Raw genomic sequence first — 19,124 nt, forward strand, 5'->3', positions numbered from 1 at the left:
CATGAATCGATAAGTCTGGTCCCAGCTTCCCCAGGAGGGGCCACAACCGCAAACTGGTCTCTTTCCCAAGCGTTTACCAAGAACCTCTGGGTTTGTTTCCCCCAGATGACAGGAATTTCTTGCGGCTGCAGAGCGATGGCCGGAGAGAGGGCCAGTACGCGCGGCTCATCAGCCCACCCGTGCACCTGCCCCGGAGCCCCGTGTGCATGGAGTTCCAGTACCAAGCCACGGGCGGCCGCGGGGTGGCGCTGCAGGTGGTGCGCGAAGCCAGCCAGGAGAGCAAGCTCCTCTGGGTTATCCGCGAGGACCAGGGCAACGAGTGGAAACACGGGCGCATCATCTTGCCCAGCTATGACATGGAGTATCAGGTAGGGTGGTGACAGGAGGTGGGTGCAGAGATCCGAGGGAATCTTTGTGATGTGTATTTCAGGATTTCAAAGGGCCGTGCCCATTCATCATTAGGGAACGTGGTTAAGCACTGCTGTTTTCATTGTGTTTCTCACATTGCCATGGCAACTGAATGACACTCTTATTTGTTATTCAAAACGTGCCTATCTCCACATCCAGACTTGGTTCTTTGTTCCTCCTATTGCCTTTTATATTGCCAAAATCTTCCCAACAAATGTTTCTTCTCTCCATTTTAGTTTAGATTGCTATCAGGTAGGCTGACAAAGGGACACAGAAGCCAGGGAAATCAACACGAACCAACCCCTACACACACACACACACACACACACACACACACACACACACACACACGGGAAGGAGACTGCCCAGCCCTCTCGCACTCCAAGGAGAGGGGAAAATCCTGCCAGACCTGTCCCAGGGTGAACGTGGGAAGGGGAGGATTGCTGTTTGCACTCAGTGGCCAGCCGACCAGAAAGACTCCCAAATGAGTAGTTTCTCTCCCAGTGGCTCCAGGAGCGGAGTTCTATTATCTCTGCCCCACAGAGCAAAAGACTGAGGCACAGATGGGTCTGCACAGCTGTGGCTGAGGCTTGGGTAGGAGTAGACACACTGTGGAAGAGGTGACTGAGAACCAGCCAAAGCATTAACCTGCTCCTCCCCAGACGAGAAGCAGCAACAGATGGCTGGTGAGGCAGCCAACTGCTCGCTCGGCTTGCCAGAGGACATGTGCTAGTTTGCGGAAAGAACCCGGGAGGGTGGAATGAGGGAGGATTGAAGACCACAGAGCAGAGGGGCCTCTGTGTGCCGCCTGCAGTCGCCCTGGAGGTTGCAAGCTATCCCGAGTTCCGCCGCACTCCTAACTGCATTCCCGTTTAGAAACCTGAATGCTTCGTGTTGTAAGTGCCTGGTTGCATTTTTGTCTCCCCCGCCAGATGGTGAGATTCTCTGGGCAGAGGGTCTGGCTTATTAGATTTTGTGACTGTCCTCGTGCCTGGCACATAGTAGGTGTTCAGTAAGCTATTGGTGAAGGAAGAGATCCTTCCCCTCCTAGTTGTAATAGTGGAGCCCTAAGACAATGTTACTTACCCCCAAGGCAAAGCCCAGTGCTGTATTTCTCACCTTAGCCCCCCACCTGTTATGTGCTCTGAGTTTCCGAATACAGTACCTGCATTGGGCATTTAAAAGATTCATGAGAAAGGAACCTCCAAAATTGCTAGAGACATTTCAACCCTCCTGTAAACATGTCCTGATTCTCGTCCTTTTAATCTCTACATTCTGATTACTAGACAACAGTGTCCATCACCTTGTTATATATATTTTTAATCCTCTCAGATATACGTTTGATTTGAACCACTCTTTAAATTAAGATTTCAAGCACCATAGTCATGTGGTCAACAGATGTATGTACCAGGTACAGTAACGCACACGCGCGCGCACACACACACACACACACACACACACACGCTTTAAGCTGCAGTTAACAGAGAATTGGAAATCTTTGCACTATTTCCAAGCAGCTCAGTTAACCATGGCTCTTGTTCTTCTGGCTTCTAGATTGTGTTTGAAGGAGTCATAGGAAAAGGACGTTCGGGAGAAATTGCCATTGATGACATTCGGATAAGCACTGATGTCCCACTGGAGAACTGTATGGGTACGTGAATAGCTGTCTCTTTGTGGCTCTTCCAAATAAGACACCAAGGGCTGGGATATACAAGAGGAAGCATCACACCATTTTCAAACCCAGTGATACCCAGGGGGTAGAACAGCAACAGTCTGTGCAGGAGGTGAGGTATGAATGTAGTTGTATCTTAGGCTGCATTCAGGATGGGAGGGGTATAAATGAGATGAAGTCTTCTATCTCCTGTTCCCATTCAGAAATAGACATGCATTAAGTATATGGAGACTCAGGGTGCCAAGACCCCATCGTCAGACTCCAGCTTTTAGCAAAGAAAATGCTAGAGGCTGAGAGCAACTGCCAGTCAGAATTACATGCTGCAAAGGTTTGATGTTTTTAATGGAAGCCTTCACTGGTGAACGAAAATAGTACATATGTTATATCAGAGCGATAACACAATTACCCAAGTTGTTCTCTTACATGAATGAATTACAGGGCAAACTGTGGCAGGTGAAGTAAGATTTTAGAGTTTGCTTTGAAGCTGACGCCTTCAGTGCCCAAGATCCCAGAGTTGTAAGATTAAACATCACATGCCAGGTGACCAGCACAAGAAGGACACCATGAGTGTCCCTTTGGACAGAAGTGCTGAGCGACCAGCCCAAGGAAGATGCACACATTTTACCCAGGCCACCCCAGGGGCATCCTGACCATCTCCCATGAGAGCCATGGGCATTTCCAAAACAAGAGGGAATCCCCAGAAGGAACAGACCTGCTTTTACTTGGCAGAGTAACTGTAATCACTCATCGAGTGCTTTTCTTGGCACGTGGGTCCCGGATGTGTATGTGCCTGATGATGTCAGGAGCGCCTGGGACCACCCCAGTCCCTTCAGGCAGCTCTCGGGCCTGGGCATCTAAGCATAATCGAGGCTCTGAGAAAGTAATCAGTGGTAAGTGACTGATTACAATGCTTTGGGGACCCATTGCTCTATAAAGGACTTTTTGTTCCAAAGCAACTCTGGGAATCTCTCCCCACCCACCCAGCCCCCGTGATACTGATATGTTAGACACAGTCTAGAGCATGAGGAGGACACAGGACACTTTCCATGGGGTATTACCAAAAAAATGATTGGAAGTCATCTACATCATACCCTCTACCTGCCCGATTGTTTCTTCCCCTTGTCTAACTCAATATTTTTTCTTTTTTTTCCCCCAGAACCCATATCGGCTTTTGCAGGTGAGAATTTTAAAGGTAAAAAAAATTACAGTTTGTTTTTTTTTTTTTGCATGTCTTTTTCTTCCCCCCATGTGATGTGAATTTGGTATGGGGAAGAAACCTCCAAATTTGACAAAGCTCACATGAGAAAAGAGACACCACACCTTCCCGCCACTAGATGGCACCAACCACACCTGTAGCTTCCAGGAAAGAGGATTGAGATCTTCACTGTCTCCTGTTTAATTAAAGTTTAGAAACCTATAATAGAGACAAATAGGTTACAGATAAACCTTTCAGCCTTGCATTGTCCAACGGGGAGCAATGAGGCTGAAAATGCATGAGTGGTGAGAAAGGAGAGGCTGTGGGGGAGAATGAACAACAACAAAAAAAATCAGTAGTAAATTAAAAGTGAAATGAGGTGGCAATGATTTATTTTCGCCCGAAGATGGTTTCTTTCCAGCTGCAGGGCACCAAGGCAGTGGCTTCAATGAACCCTCAGGGAGGTACGGTGGCAGGCCACTTTAGGAGGGCAGAAAGTTAGGGAAAAGACACAAGGAAGGATAATCCTAAGGGGGAAAAGGTGCAGAATCCTGGAGCCGGTGTCTGGTAAAGGGAAGATGGAGGCACATATGCTGACTGGAGTTAGAGCGTTTAAATAGGGGACTGAAACGCAGCACAGGCCATTTTCTCCCTACTGAAGGAGAGAGCACAGTAAAGAGGGGAACTGGGGATGATGGCCGTACCCTCGGAGCCTGGGTGGTGGTAACGCCTGTCCTGTGGGGGTGCAGTGGGTCCCACACTCTGCCCTCCTTGTGCCCCAGGGAGTTCGCACCCATCACGTTTCCGCCCACGGTCCCCATGCTGAGTGTTTAGAAGCCACTCCTGAGTTCTTCCTTTCTGTTGGCCGGGGCGGCAAAGCTCATTCAGACACTCGCCCTCACCCGAGGACAGGGGTTTTTCATACCCTGGTTTATGCAAACAGTTGTGAGGCTTCCTGTGCCCTGTTTGCACTGGCTGGCCTTAACCCCAGAGGTGACAGCGTTCCAGCGGTAAGGGAAGTCGTTTTTACATCTGAAGTCTAGACTCGTTACCTTCGCTCTCATGAATCGGTCCAGCTCCTGGCTAGAAAGAGATGAATTCCCGGTTTGCCACCTAGATGCGCCGTTGCCTCCAAATCATCTGGCCTCATTTTCCACTCCTCACCCTCTAAGCAAATAGGTGGGGAAGAAAGCGGCAGAACAGAGAATGACAGACGGACACAGAATACAATTTCTTTCTCTCTCGCCCTTCCTTGCCTCCCGAACGGCATCCCGCTCCCCGCTGCACATTGTAAAGGGTGGAGAGTATTCGTGTGCATGTTGGTGCTCTCTGGGCGTGAGATTTATGCTAATGCGGATCTGAGCATTGGGAGGGAAGCTGAGATCCGAACTGAATCACTTGGATCACAGTTGAATTCAAGCTCTAACCTCTAGGACCCAAGGTAATGTTTATGTTGGGGAAGTGAAACGTGCTGATTAAGACTCAAGGCTCCCGGGAAGGCTGGCTGAAGGCTTGCAGCTATGACCACAGACATGGTTGTGAGTGAGCACGCGTGTCTGGGTCCATGACTGACAAGCACGGGGGCTAAGTGCTCTGCTTCTGTAAGAGAATAAACAAACCGGGGCACATGTGCTTCCTTGAGGTTGTGTTTACCGTGAGGCTTTACAGTCCAGTCATGTTCTCTTGTAAAAAATATATAAATAAAATATCATCGGAGCCGCAGTGCTCATTTAGCCAAAATAAACACAGGGCTTAGTGACTTGAAGGTAAGCGTCTCCAGCGCTCTCACGATGGGCTGATCTGGGGCGTTAAGCAAAAGCAGCTCACGGGGGGTGTGCGTTGGCCCATGACTGTGGTCTCTGGAGGTAACGAGCACTTTGGAAGAAGGAAGCCGAGTCTTGGGGGGCAGAGACTGGGCCAAGGAACATAGAGTCAAGAGCAGGATTGAAACTGAACATGGACAGTTTCTATCACATTGTCAAGCTGTACATGGCACTCAGAGTCGGTAGCCGGATGAACCCAGGACCGGTCTTCTTCTGGGCCGAGACCCCTCTGGCCTCAGCATGCAATCTGTGTTTTGACTCAAGCAAAGCCTTCCACTGGCTAAAGGAAGGAGGACCATCTGCCCTGCCTAACCTGGTGACTGGTGCACTGCTCCTCTCCTGGTCAGGGCACCGCTGGCCCTGGCGGGAGCCTGGGTGTCCTGGGATTAAATTGGCCTTTTCTCTCAAAAAGGGGAACAAAGAGAACTCAGGTTTGGGCAGGCAGGATGCAGAGAGTTGGTGGTTCAACGCTAATAACCATAGATGGTTACATTGTTAGTGTGGTTGGTTTTTCTTTTCCATTATAAATTAACCATGTGACAGACGCAATCTCATTCTTTGGGAGAGCCCAGCGTGGACTAGGTCAATCTTTACGGAAATGCAATAGAAGTGGCCTCTGGGCTGGGTCTTGTTAGGTACTCTTGATCTGTTATATTGGCAAGTGTCTTTCATTTTTCTGCCTCTTACTCATTTCTCGCCATGCAACATTTTTTTTATTCCAATCACCTTGTGTTTTCTGCTTCGTGTGTATACTTTGATTGTAAACCAGGGTATGAGTCAGTGATGAAGAGAAACAAGCCATAGAGGGAAGGAACAAGGAAAAGAGAACGTGAATAAGCTGCGTTGTCATGTGATTCGTAAAAAGACTTTTGTTGTTGTTGTTATGAGTCACGTCTTAAACAATGTAGCCCGGGTGGGTGTGCATTTTTTTTTTCCTTTCTTTCTTTCTTTCTTTTTTTAAGCATCGGCTATAAGCACAGTGCCGTCATGTATCTTTTTCTAGAACGTGAGCTTTAACAAATGAAAACCCGTACAAAGGAAAAGGACAAAAACCCCGAAAAGTGGTATAATTAAGGTGATGGATTATTTCCCCTTAACCAATACTTTCTTTTTTCCATAAAAGAAAAAAGAATAATAAAGAAGCCAGTAAAAATGTGGAGGGCGCATGATCAGAGCTCTGTAGCTGTTGACCAAGTAGTTATTTTTAGGAGCTCACAGTAGATGCAAGAGGTTTTGTTCATGTTAGAGGCTGAGGACTTTGAACAACGCAGGAGCAGGGACACCGGGTCTGGTACCCTACCCATTAGAGGCCCGTGGAAATCCCAGTCACGGGGGCTCTCAGGGAAGGTGGTTGTTACAGTAAAGGATTCAGAAGCACTGGGTCTGCCACTGATGGATGCTAAAAGGGACATCAGTGTCTCTTGCTAACTAACGGCTGTGAGCTTGGGCTCTCAGACCAGTTCTGAGAGCCGTGGGTCTCGCTCAGGGTTCACTTTCTGCAGCCCTGCTCAGTTACACCAGGAGAAAGTGAACATCTCAGTCAGTCTCCTGGGCACAGAGGGGAGCAGTCTTAAGAGAGACCCATTCCCAGGTAGTGACAGAGCTGGCCGGGGTGCGCCTCACGTTTTAAGTTCTGTTTGTTTGGTGCCAACTGGTCCAAACCAATTTGGACCAATTTCCACACCACCTCTCCCTTTTTATCCCCCCTTGCCAATTCCCACCCCCTCTCCCTTTTTATCCCCCCCCCTTATTCCCCACTGGCCGTCTCCCAGAGGCATTGCCCATCAGTGCAGCGTCCCCCCATCCCAGGGCGCAGGACCTGGGGTTGGCCCCCCAGTGCCCTCTCTCCTTGGCTTCCCCTTGAGCCCTTCTCTCCTAGAAGCACTTCCAAGAGGCGGTGAGGGTTACGTGGCTGAAAGGCAGAGAAGCATTCCTACGCCCTGCCGGGGTTCCGGAAAGGCGGCTGTGGTGTGCGATTCCTTCTCCTTGGCCCCCCTCCCCTTACGTCTCCAGCTGCCGGATTGAGGCTAGGTGTTGCTGAGCGAGGAAGCATGGAGATCAGATGTGCGTAAACCGCATAACTGCTTGGCTGCCACAGCTTGCCTAAGGGGACACTGAGGCATTCTTTGTGATTGTGAGGTTTGCTTGTGCAAGCTGCCCCCCCCTCCCCCCCCCCCCCCGTCACAGAGGCCCGACCCGCCCCTCCTCGCAAGCTCGCCATTCATCTAAACAGCTGCCAACGTCAGTTTCCCTAAGGGGAGAAGGACATTTTTTTCACCGACGCCTCCTCTCTCCAGGAAGAGAGTGCCACCAGAGAGAAGTGTCCGAAACTCCAGCCAGCCACAGCTCTGAATTCAGAGGCACTTGGGATAGATGTGGGGGGATCAGTGCAGCTTCTGCGAGCCTAGTGGCACCCTTCCAAGGCCCCTCTGGACACTGCTTGTAAGGCCAATTAAAGAGTCATTTCTCAGGGAGATGTTGTACTTTTACAGTCTTCTTCCGAACAGGCCAGGGGACGTGGCCGCGTTCGTCTACTGTCTTTCGTAAACTTCTCCAGAGGCGCCAACCTTTTTCGTTTGTTTGTCTAATCTCACAAACTCAACAAGCCTTTTTGTCTGAAATACTCCTTCGCCTGCACCTCATTTCCAAGCTGTGCAGCTAGGACGTGGCGACAGGCCAAGTCTCCCCACAGCGAGGCCACCTCTTACTTGCAGCGAGCCTTGATCCCTTCCTCTGGGAGAGATGGCCCGCCCGGCACCGGGGTCTTTCAGAGCATTTCTTTTGGAAACCTGGGTGACTCCTCCAGGTCCAGAGGACATGGGGTAAACTTGGCTGTAGGACGTGCTTTCTCTATACAGTGGTTCAGCGAGAACTTGACCGGGATGGTCCTCAGACAGGTTCAGACGGAGGCTGGAGGCAGAAAGAGAGAGGGTGACTTCCTGTCCCATCCCAGCTTGGTTAGAACGGGGGTCTGCACGCTTCTTCTGGAAAAGGACAGAGAGCGTGTCGGGCTTTATAAGACTCTGGGTCGCAAATACTCAGCTCTGCCGCTGTAGCACAGAAGCAGCCGTAAGCAATATGTGAGGAGGGTGGCTGTGTTCCAGAATGGACAAAACTGGGCAGCGGGCCAGAGCGGTCATCCGACCCCGGGGCCCTGGCACCGGCTGGGGATTGCGCGCACGTGCTTCTGGTCCTGACGCTGCTACTTTCCAACGGCGTGAGCTTCCTGAGGGCTCCAAGCCATCTCTAGGGTTTTGCTCTGTGCTGCGCTGCCCTCTTCCTCGATGTTCCTCCAGGTAAAACCAGGAGGAAATCACTCGTCCTCTCAGATTCTCGGGTCTCCCGTCCGAGGGTCACGAGGAGCAAACAGGGTGATTCGTGCGAAGCCTGTCGCCCTATACCCTTCCCATGGAAAGTGACCGCTCGTTGTAGCTGTTGTTATGGCCACATTTCCCAGGGGGTTATTAATTCAGTGACCCTGTGTGCACGAGAGGAATGGGAGGAGCACTACCTGGGTGTCTTCTTTTCCCTCAGTCTCCTCCTATGCATGGCTTCTTAGAATTTATGGTTTGCCAGAATTCAAATTCTTATGCCTTTGCATTGCCCCTTTCTCCAGGGGGCCCAGAACTTTTACAGATGGAAGCCTGCTCAACCTTGCAAATACACTTGAAATTATTGACTATTTAAATATCTGTTTCTCATTATCTCACACAGTGAGAAAACTTTGTGGAGAATTAGAGGATGGTAATTAAAGAAAAATAGTTCAAGAGTTGAAGGCATTTTCCAATTGGGTAAAAATAAGGGGGGGCGGGGGGAGAGGGATGTGAATAAGTGATAGACGTTACTGCAATCAAAAGGAACATTCCAGTCTAGCACATTGCTAGCTCTAGACAAGGCTGAGGTCTTACCCACCCTCTTTCTCCCATATCGGGGAACCACCCAGGCTCCTTTGTTACAAAGCAATGGCCCAGCCACCCCATATGACTGAGGGGATAAGTGGGGCCAAAATAGAGGCACTCACAAACCTGGGCACCTGGTGCAGGTGACATCTATCTGAGGGGGGTACCTTTTGTGCAGCTTCACCTAAGAGGCACAAAATGAGCCAGCAAAATTGCTAGCACCAAGAATAACTGTTATGTGAGGTACCAGTGGGTCGTTAATGTTTTCCCGGGAATCTGGATGTTGTTTCAAATACATTCTCCCATCCATTTGTTCATCCATCCATCCATCCATCCATCCCTCTGACACCCATTGGATTGCTGCTATTGTCTGGGAAGGCTCTTTGGAAGGGCATGTAACCCCTGTTGATCTACCACCTTTCTTTTCTCTGTCTGGCATAGTATATAGCCTTAGTATATAGCCCCTGAAGGCTGCCACAAAGCCGGATTCCAAACCAGCAATCCACCTGCCTGTGGGAGTTAAGTCTCTTTAGCCGGAGAATGTTCTGAGAAACTCTGGCCCCAACTGTGCGTCACCCAAAATTGCCTGTGGGGGGAGGAGAGAAGAATTGGTAGGTGGATCCTCTCTTTTCTAACTCCCTTCATATTAAAAGCACAAACTCACATAGCATGCTTCCTCATTTCTCAAAACAAATGTCCAAGGAAAATGTTTAAGGAGCTGACGTACTGTCCGTCACTGTCCATAAGATGGCTTTTGTCACGCAAATTTTCTTCATGTTGATAACTTGGGGGAGGGGAGCATTGGGAGGAAAGGGGAAGGGGTCTCATACCTAAAGTGGAGTGTGTCTTCCAAAGCGGAACAGAACTCTGAGACCAGGGCTCTCGCTGTGACTCTGAACGTGTAACCCGTGTATTGCGATCTCCCCTTCTTGTGGGCCCTGACATCCTCCCCGCCGTGGCCCAATGTTGTCTCTATCACAAGAAACACTTCAGAAGTAGCACTGAGGCCCAGCCCTAGCACTCTGAGCCCTGGGGGGGGGGGGGTGGGGGGGGTTACGTAATGTTGAAAACCAGCATTTTGACTGAAGGAAAGCAAGCCTTTGAACTGAAACTAGGTGGTTTGGAGGGAATGTGAGTAGTTGTGACCATTTTTGGCTTGACAAAAATTTGTGCTCCTCCCTTTGTGGTGTATGATCAGGTGCTTCAGGTGGGGAGTGAATCCCTGTGGATGTATCACCTTCCTTTCTTCTCATTAGAGGAGGGCTCTCACTGTGGCACCAAATCGAAATCAGAAGCAAACCCAAGGATGCCCTTTGGGAAGAGGGGGTTGGCACTGGGGAACTTCAGCCCGTCCCCGTGCACTTTGTTGTTTCTCGTGCATTCTTCTGAGCCCACATGAAAATCCAACGGCAGGGTGGTTGCCAGGCAGCAGATACTCTTAGTGACCTGAATAATGAGTTGCCACCAGTTCACTGTGACTCAAAAGCTGGCCATCTTCAAGGAGCTGTTTTCAGCGCCTTGCTTTCTCTTTCCGTTTCTACGCGTAATTTTCAATATGGTCACAAAGATTGACAGAGAGGGAGAGAGAGAGAGAGAGGGGGCAAGGGAGGGGAGGCAGAAGGGGGAGAGGGAGATAAAGAGCTTTCTCAGCTACAGAAATGAAATCATTAAAAGACAGAAGTGATTTGGGAATAAAGGAAAATAGAGGAGGTGATAACGAAGGGGACGAGATAGAACGGGGACGGTGGGGCTCTGGACGTGGCTGCCAGTGTATATGCTGTGTGACACATCCTTGTCAAAGCTCTTCCGACACTGCACCCTCCTGGTGGCCCGAGAGGCACCAACAAACCCTGCACTTTAGCAGAAGGGGATCGCTAAAACTAGAGGAACCAGTGATTAAAGGCTGGGCAGGTGGACAGGCTCTAGAAGGTAGTTCCAGCAAAATGCTCTCATTTTGCTTCCACTTCTGAGACACATCAGGTCTGACCCACCCCCCAGGCTCCCCCAAATCAAAGAGAGGCGTTGTGGTGTTCAGGCTGAGGAGTTGGCCAACACTGACCCACAGATAGGAGCCTTCACCTCAGAAGCCCTTCAGTCCAGAGCATTTGTGGAGCGCTTTCTTTGTCCATCCCCTGAGGGAGACATCAACAGGAGAGGGACTTCTTCCACTTGAGGGTCTCCAAGCCTCGTGGGGGGGGGGGGGGGCAGGGGGGCATGAAAATCTAAATGCACCCTGGCTGCATCTTGAGTAGAGATACACCCACAGTGTGGGAACAAGGATGGATGAAGAAGGCAGCGGCCCCTCCCAGCCGTGCGTCCCCCTGGGGGATCCCAGGGACAGAGAGGATGGGTCTTTCTGGCCACCACCACTTGATGGAAGCAGCGAGGGATGGAAGCTTTCATAGGTTAAGCATACATCATTTTTCAGAAGTAAAGATCATGTCTGGGTTTGGCAAGCTCCAAAGCTCCTAGTCCCGTTCTGGGCCAGATTCTCATCTGATGTAAATCTTCGGGAGAATCAAGTTGTAGCACTGTTTTGCATCAAGTGGGACTGTGGCCAGTCTTTCCCCAGAGTTTCCCTGGGCTTAAATCTGCTATATCGTCTCCATGGCAACCAGAGGCTGGCCAGCGAATGTGGTTGCCTTCGAAATCCTCTGCTAGCTTCTCTTTCCCTCCTCTGTCTTTTCTGAGATTAAGAATGATCTCCCTCCCTTGGCTCTCACTCACTCACTCTCTCTCTTAACATACCCATATCATGTGTGCCCACATTTTTTTTTTCTGTTGCAACGTCTTTCCAATCAGCTTTCAAAATCCTCCATCCAATTAAAAAAAAAAAAAAATGAAGATGCGTTAGTCATGGCTTGACAGTGATAACTGGCCTGTTTAGACAAGACCGGGCTGATTCCGATGGGCATGGAAGCCTTGGCAAGCCAAAGTGGAATTCACCTTTAAGTCTAGCCAGCCTAATTAATACATTTGTTTGCGAATGCTGGCCAACCGGACCGAATACTCTATTTCCACCCCTTCCGAGAATCAGCCTGCCGGAATCCCGGAAGTCGTTCCAGCATCATTTACTTGCTTGTGCGCATCCGTGGGTGTCCGTACGCGTGTGAATTATGACGCTTCTGTCTACGGTAGGGTAACTGCGGTTTAACAGAAAGAAGGAAAGAGCCTTGTAATCATACAGCTCTTGGTTGAATCCCATATTTACCATCACTCGCTGTATAACCCCCGTCACTTAGCCTCTCTGAGCCTCTGTTTAGACCTCCATCTGTGAAATGGGTCCGACAGTGCCCATCTCATCAGGTTGCGAGTAGGAAATGATGTCAGTCGTTTAACAGTGCTTGTCACGAGCGAAGTACTCAGTACCGTCTTATTCCCCTGCCCCTTCCCTATCCGCTCCAAAGCATGTATGTGTTTTCCTTTTTCTTTTTTTTTTTTTTTTTTAATTAATTTTTGGAGTAGTCTGCATGCTCTCAGCCTAGCAACACTCTTCTGTGTCTCTCCACCAGGGGGCACCCTCCTACCAGGGACCGAGCCCACAGTGGACACGGTGCCCGTGCAGCCCATCCCAGCCTACTGGTATTACGTAATGGCCGCCGGGGGCGCCGTGCTGGTGCTCGTCTCCGTCGCGCTGGCCCTGGTGCTCCACTACCACCGGTTCCGCTATGCGGCCAAGAAGACCGATCACTCCATCACCTACAAAACCTCCCACTACACCAACGGGGCCCCTCTGGCGGTGGAGCCCACCCTAACCATTAAACTAGAGCAAGACCGCGGCTCGCACTGCTGAGGGCCGAAGCCAAGGACGGCACCCAAAACAAACGAGAAAGACTACCAACACGTTGCCTCGATTTTGCACTTTTTTCTCCTCGCCTAGTCTCTGTGTGGACTCTCAAGACATCTCTGTCTGTCTCTCCTCTCTCTCTCTCTCTGTCTCTCTCTCTCTCTGGGGGCCCAAACCCTGTGTGCTTTTATTCATCCTGACCGTTGTCCTTGGGTTCTCTCTCTCTCGGTTTGTTTTTATCCTTTGTTGATTCCAAACCAACCACCCCCACCTCTAATGCTGCATCTTGGAATATGAGAAGAGATACGCCCCTCAGCTCTTCGCAACTGAAGGCCCAGCTGGTTTTCTTTCAGAGACTGGTTCCCTGTTTCTTCCCCTTGCCTTATCCCATACCTCCTCCCGGTGGGCAGTGTGCCGGGAGACCGGAGAGGAAACCTGGATCTGTGTGTTTGTACATAGTATATACACGTGCGTGTGAATCGCTCTGTGTCGGGTGTGTGTGTATGTGTGTGTGTGTGTGGACGTGAGAGAGAGACTGGTTCATTGTGGGGGTGGGGGGTAGTGTGTGTGTGGGTGTGTTCAGAGAGGACCCCCTTTAACCCTTGTGTTACTTCTCCGGGGGTACATTCTCCAAAAAAAAAAAATAATAATATGCTGTACTAGTTTTGTTTACTTGGAGAAGAGATTGAAGCTTTTTGTTGCCTTATCTAGCTCTGGCTGGGTTTCTGTTGGCTACCACTGTCCTCTCCAGGTACCTAAAAAAAACTCGAGGCCGCATGAAATGAAATGCGGCCCCTCCCATCCCTATCCCATTCCCGATCCACCTGACCCAAGAGGAAAGTTCCCAGCGCACTCAGACATGACCCCTTGTCATGTCTCCTGGAGTCTTGGAAGTAGCAAGATGGCAGCCATTGGGTGCGTGCAGCATCATCTCTACTTCCAGCCCTGAAGCAAATCTGTCTCGTGTTGCCTTATGAAAGGGAAGCTCATAATGAATGTGTAGCTTTTATCAGTTAAGTCCAATCTTGGAATAGGTCATAAAGAATAACAAGTCTGAGACTGGCTTAGGAAAAGCAGTAGCCTGTTTAGGGTGGGAGCCAGAGGTGGAGGAGAGAAGGGAGGAGCAGGGAGGACTGAATGTGGTCTTTTCAAAGTCTCCTCACTTGGGGGGTTTACTGTGCCCGACGTGGGATGGAATTGAGTAAGAAGCTTAAAAATTGTAATCTTTGGTATTCTATTGGTCATTGTAATAGCGTTTGTAAAATATGGGGGGAAAGGGATCGTTTGCTTTCCTTTCGTGGTGTTAATGTGTGCCTGAATCTATAGCCACTAAAACATAAGACTGTTCACCTGACTTATCTAAATATTCTGAGGATATTCAGAAGTAACCATATTTTTTAAATGTCAACTGCCAACCCTTAAAATGCTACCCCTTAAAGCATTCGTAGCATCTGGCAAATACACCTTCTTAGGCTGGCCTGGCATTTCCAGATGTTGCTGCATCAGGAGAGGGTATAATGAAGATAAATCTGTTGCTGCCCGTGTGTCCTCTCTAAGCAACGCAGGGAGAGGGATGTTAGAGATAAATTGCCTAATGATATTGTACAAAGGATAGATTCAATAATGAAGTCAATTTCATTGATAGAAAATGCGTATTTTAACGAGACGCTCAGTGACTTGGGGCTCAGCCTTGGGGGTGTTGATTTCTCCGCTTCCTGCTAGGAATCCACCAGGGAAGTGTGAGATTCTCTCCAAAGATGGTTGCCTGGGCTGAAAGCCTCCAGGTGCCTTCTGAGAACAAAATATTAATTTTTTTTTTTTTTTTGGCTGCTTGGGAGAGAGAGACTTTTAGCATTCTTTCAGAATATATTCGCAGGTCCCTCCAACACACGCTCACTTTCGCATCTGGTTTGTTTCATCCTTCTGAAAGAAAGGTGCTCTCCCACTCTTATTCTATTTCAAAGAGCTACTCTGGCTCAACCACAGAAGCTCTGCCAAGAAAAGAAAAGATGAAAGGCTAGAGCATGAGCTACCTTGAGATTTCAAGTGTCCTACCCCAGCTGAAGATGGAAAACAAAGCTGCGAGAGGGAGGAGGGGCACAAGCCCAACATACCGTGTGATGAATTCCATGCCAGTCACTACGGGCTTTGTATCTCAGGTGTCCACATCCAGCTGTGCATTTGGGGCCAGGCATTCCCTCGAAATGATTGACATCCCCGTAGGCACCCCGTGGAGGTATGGTGTCAGGAAATTACACCTGGAAAATCCAGCCAGTGTATCAACTGTCTGAGTTACTTACTATCTACCCTTGAGGATTTCCCTTCTTTACAAGAAGATGACAACAACTTTGTGCATTTGCTGTGTCTTTATCTGGTGCCCCATGTGGCATCATCTTTATGTACATGCCATAGTTGAGAATATGAGACTGCTCAAATCTTTGTGAATCCCATGATGAACTTCAGCTGGGGATGTCACACTTTCTCCTTCTCTCTCTCTCTTTCTCTCTCTCTCTCTCTTCCTCTGGCCCAGCAACTTTCATAGTATTATCTAGGTACTATGCTAAAAGGGCAGCTGTTCTAGAAAATCATGCTTTGCAGCTTTAGAAAGCAAAATTCTGTATTTCATGGAGGGAGGGAAGGATCACTCTCTTCTAAGAAAAATAGACTGGACAGGTGAATGCATGCATGCATGTGTTTAGAGTTGCTTCTCAGAAGACAAAAAGGTGATAGCAACTACTAAAATATAAATGAATGAATGAATGAATGAATGAAGAATTGAAGGTCTAGCTCGGGCTGGTAAAGTTTTTGCCTTAGTAGAGGTTTCATATTAACAGCTCCAGGAGGGCAACCCTTATCTCTGGGGTTTAAAAAAAAAAAATCCCGTCCTTGATATTATTCTAACAATTGCTCTCCCCTAATTGCTGGTGAAGGCAGAAAAAAGAAAAAAAAAATTATAGCATTGCCATTGACAAAACAGGACCCTGAAAATAAAGTGAAATTGTCTTTTCCCTCACCCCACAGTTTTGGGATTAAAGCCAGAATAGGATAGGAAATCCAGTAATATTTCTGACGTTGATACCCCATCTTTAAAAAGATCTTGTCTTTAAACTAAAAATAGCAGGCAAGCAAACACCTAAATAATCGATAATTACCAAAGAAAAACAACAAAACAAGAAAACTTAAAGATTTTTACTTCCTATTCTTATCCCTCTTCCTATAACTGTGACATCTCTTGCATTGCTCAGTTGCCTGTGTGTCTAAATAACTTGTGGACATTGGAAACTATTTGAAAATGTATTGTGTGGAATGTAATAAAATGATGATATTTTTATACAAACATCTGGGTTTTTTTTTCCTGTTTGCCTATGAGAACAAAGTTGAAATGTAGGCTTTGAAGAAATTGATGTTTCCAAAGTTTGACCACTGCCTTCTGAGCTACAGGGCATTGCTGTGGGAGGTACGTGGGTTTTCTCCTTGAGGCTGGATGCCAGTTTTTTCTTCTTTTATTTTTATTACTGCTTGTTAGGAGTTTTATCCAATTTGTGCAGCTGAGCCAACTTTTATGATTGGTGTGGGATTTTGCAAAAGTTGCTAAGTGCTAAATTGCTCAGTGTGATTCCACAAAATTTCTCTTGATGGCAAATCCCTGGAGATTGGACTCTGCCTTTCATGGGGCCCCAGGGGGAATCGGACCAGTGGAGTTGAATCATGTACTTGGCTCTACAGAGACAGATAGCTTCCTTTGGAGAAGAAGCAGCGACATGATGCCCCTCGCCTACCAAATCATTTCTTCCATGGGGACATTGATCTCTTTAGGAGCACTTTCCCAGACAAAATGGGAACTTATGGCATGTTCAAGGCTCCAAAATATTCCAGACTTCATTTTGGAGCAAGTAATGAAGATAATTATACGACGACTATGTACCTGGAACTGTCCAGCTAGAGCAGTTTATAAAAGGAATATTCCATAAAAACTTCGAGAGAGGCTTGGGGAAACTTACCCTAAAAGCCAGATCTTGTGGACACATATTTTTCTTTGGTTCTCCCGTTTGGGTCATTAGTGATTAGTTATATCAAATACATAAAATATTTCTATCAGTGGGGGATTGGCAGGGAAACGTAGGCAGTACAACGTGGCAGTGAAATGGTGGTCAAGAAGTTGGGGAAGGATTTTCCACCACCCCCTATTCCTGGGGTGTATTAAGAGCATTTCATCAGCCCAGGAGACTTCCTCAGGGGTCCAAGAACCATCCTTAAAGGTTCTAAGAAAAGGTACATGTCCAGAGAGCCTATTTCCACTAGAGTCCTACTTTTCCCCTCTAAACCCAGATCCAGGAAGGAATACTTTTTACATCCGTAAAACCTGTCTAAGGGGTGCTAAAAGGAAACAGGATTTTGGTTTTCAGATCCTACAGGAAACTCTGTTAGTACAGATGGCTCAGTATAGATGTCACTGTCTGTCCTATGCCAGAGAATAGAGTAGAATGTCCATGATGAGAGCATTGTTTGTGCCTCTAATGACAAGTATAATTACCCATTTTGTGTAAATGATCTTTGGCTTTCCTTAAAGCCATTTGTTCCCATTAGTAAAGGATAAAATGAAAGCCTCTCAAAAGTATTTATTTCAGGCAAATACCCAGGCTCAGTCAACACTTCCCTGAGCTGGCCTGGGGCCAAATTTGCCAGACTAAATTAAACCAGCCATCACTTAAGCTTCATTAGCGTTCCTGTTTTTAGAGCCATGGTTGAGAATTTCATCGTTGCTCTTCCTGCTTTGGTTCTAGTCCCAGGGCTAATTCTAGAAGCATTCTCTCTTCCCCAAAAGGGCAACGACTGTTAGGACTCTAATCTTAGGCGTCAAGTGCAGCACTCTTATCAGTGTGGTATTTCAGAACGAGCCCAAGCATAAATGTTACAGACATTGTGTTTCCATGGATCATAAATACCAGATGTCAAGGCCCCGTGTGTCTTCCTTGGCTCCCACCTGGCCCTTTATGATGGTTTAAATGTGTGTTCTTGCTGTTGAAGCAAGACAGCACCCTCCCAGTCCAGATAACCCAAGCCCAGCCGATCTGCTGCGGCACGGCGTCTGCGTCCATCGCCCCTCTTCACTGACTTTGCAGTTGTTTTGCACAAACATTGTGGCCTTTCTGTAATCTTTGGTGAAAAGGGCTTCATTTTTAAGTTGTGGTTTGTCCATGTTGTGGGCTACACATCTGAGCCAAGGTGTAGGTGCGGCTTGCTTTCGCTCTTTAATTGTGCACATCACTGGGGCTCTGCCAGCTGTCCTTTGCCTTTCGTCCCCTTCGGTGATGGCCCAAAGAAAACACAAAACAAATCCAACCGGAGAAAAAGGAGGGGAGAGAGGAACACCAGCTGATGGTCTTAGAGTCAGCAAAGAATCGCCTTATGTAAATGAATTAAAATCTAAGAATAGTGTGCGACTTAATTAAGCCTGACATAGATCAGGTACACTGGAGTATGTCTAGAGGTTAGATATAATCAGGAACCTACACCCTCAAAAGGCGTCAAGCCACATGCCTCAGCCAGAATACACTTGCAGTAACCGTGTGGAGGAGTCCGTTTGGCCCCAGACCTAAGCGCAGTAGAGATACAAGATGTGAAGAATGGCCAAGGAACAAAACCCCTTTTAGCACAGTGTGGCTCAATGGAGAATCTAGGTGCTTGCGGGCAGCCAGCAGAAACCATTCCTCCTTCCCCCCACAGCCCAGTGGGCAGGAGACCCACAATCATTCTACTCTAATTGTCCTTAGGCTTTGCCGTCACCGACCTCCAAGAGCCCAAAAAGACTAAATGCCCACAGGCACTGCACCAAGAAATAGGAAAGGCTGTTTGAAAAATCAGCAACTGACATTCTAGCATCACCCTGGGGGCGGAAGGGGGCAAACGTCTTGTTCTGGAGGCTTAGGACCAGAGTGGTCAGTGATCCTGAAAGAGGTTGTTGGGGAAATTTTAGGATAATAACTGGCTGGATGTTTCTCTCGCTTTTTTTTTTTTTTTTTTTTAACTTACAAGTTATACACAACGACATCCTGGAAATGTGTACGTAATACGGAAGAAGCAGAAGTCCATTTCATTGCTAACCAGTCCCACTCTCTTCCCCAAAGAGAGTAATCACGAGAAACAGCTTGAGGTATATATTTCCAGGCCTTGTTTTAGACCTTTACAAACCTGTATGTCTGTGTCCGGTTATGTGATCTGTTTGGTTGGGATTCGGTTTCGTTTGCATAAATGGTATCACAACATTTGCTCCGTTGTCAGACAACTTTCTCCTTTTCGTTTCACAAAATCTTGACAAGACGCCAGTACCCACTGCCAG

At 48.1% G+C, this 19,124-nt stretch overlaps 1 protein-coding gene across 5 annotated transcripts in view; it reads left to right on the plus strand.

Annotated features, from left to right (window-relative positions):
* The window catches only part of NRP2 (neuropilin 2), a 116,910-nt gene that overhangs the window by 82,630 nt on the left and 15,156 nt on the right, over positions 1-19,124 (plus strand). For 2 of the 5 annotated variants that reach the window (XM_045034365.1, XM_006935486.5), the window contains exons 13-15: positions 106-368; positions 1,963-2,059; positions 3,237-3,257. In XM_045034365.1, coding sequence (XP_044890300.1) covers positions 106-368; positions 1,963-2,059; positions 3,237-3,257 — 381 coding nt within the window. Of the gene's footprint in view, positions 1-105; positions 369-1,962; positions 2,060-3,236; positions 3,273-12,509; positions 16,122-19,124 lie in introns of those variants that run through there. The other 3 variants (XM_019838518.3, XM_003991039.6, XM_045034364.1) reach the window with 3 other exon arrangements.

Source organism: Felis catus, chromosome C1, assembly GCF_018350175.1.
Source record: "Felis catus isolate Fca126 chromosome C1, F.catus_Fca126_mat1.0, whole genome shotgun sequence".
Taxonomy (NCBI): domain Eukaryota; kingdom Metazoa; phylum Chordata; class Mammalia; order Carnivora; family Felidae; genus Felis; species Felis catus.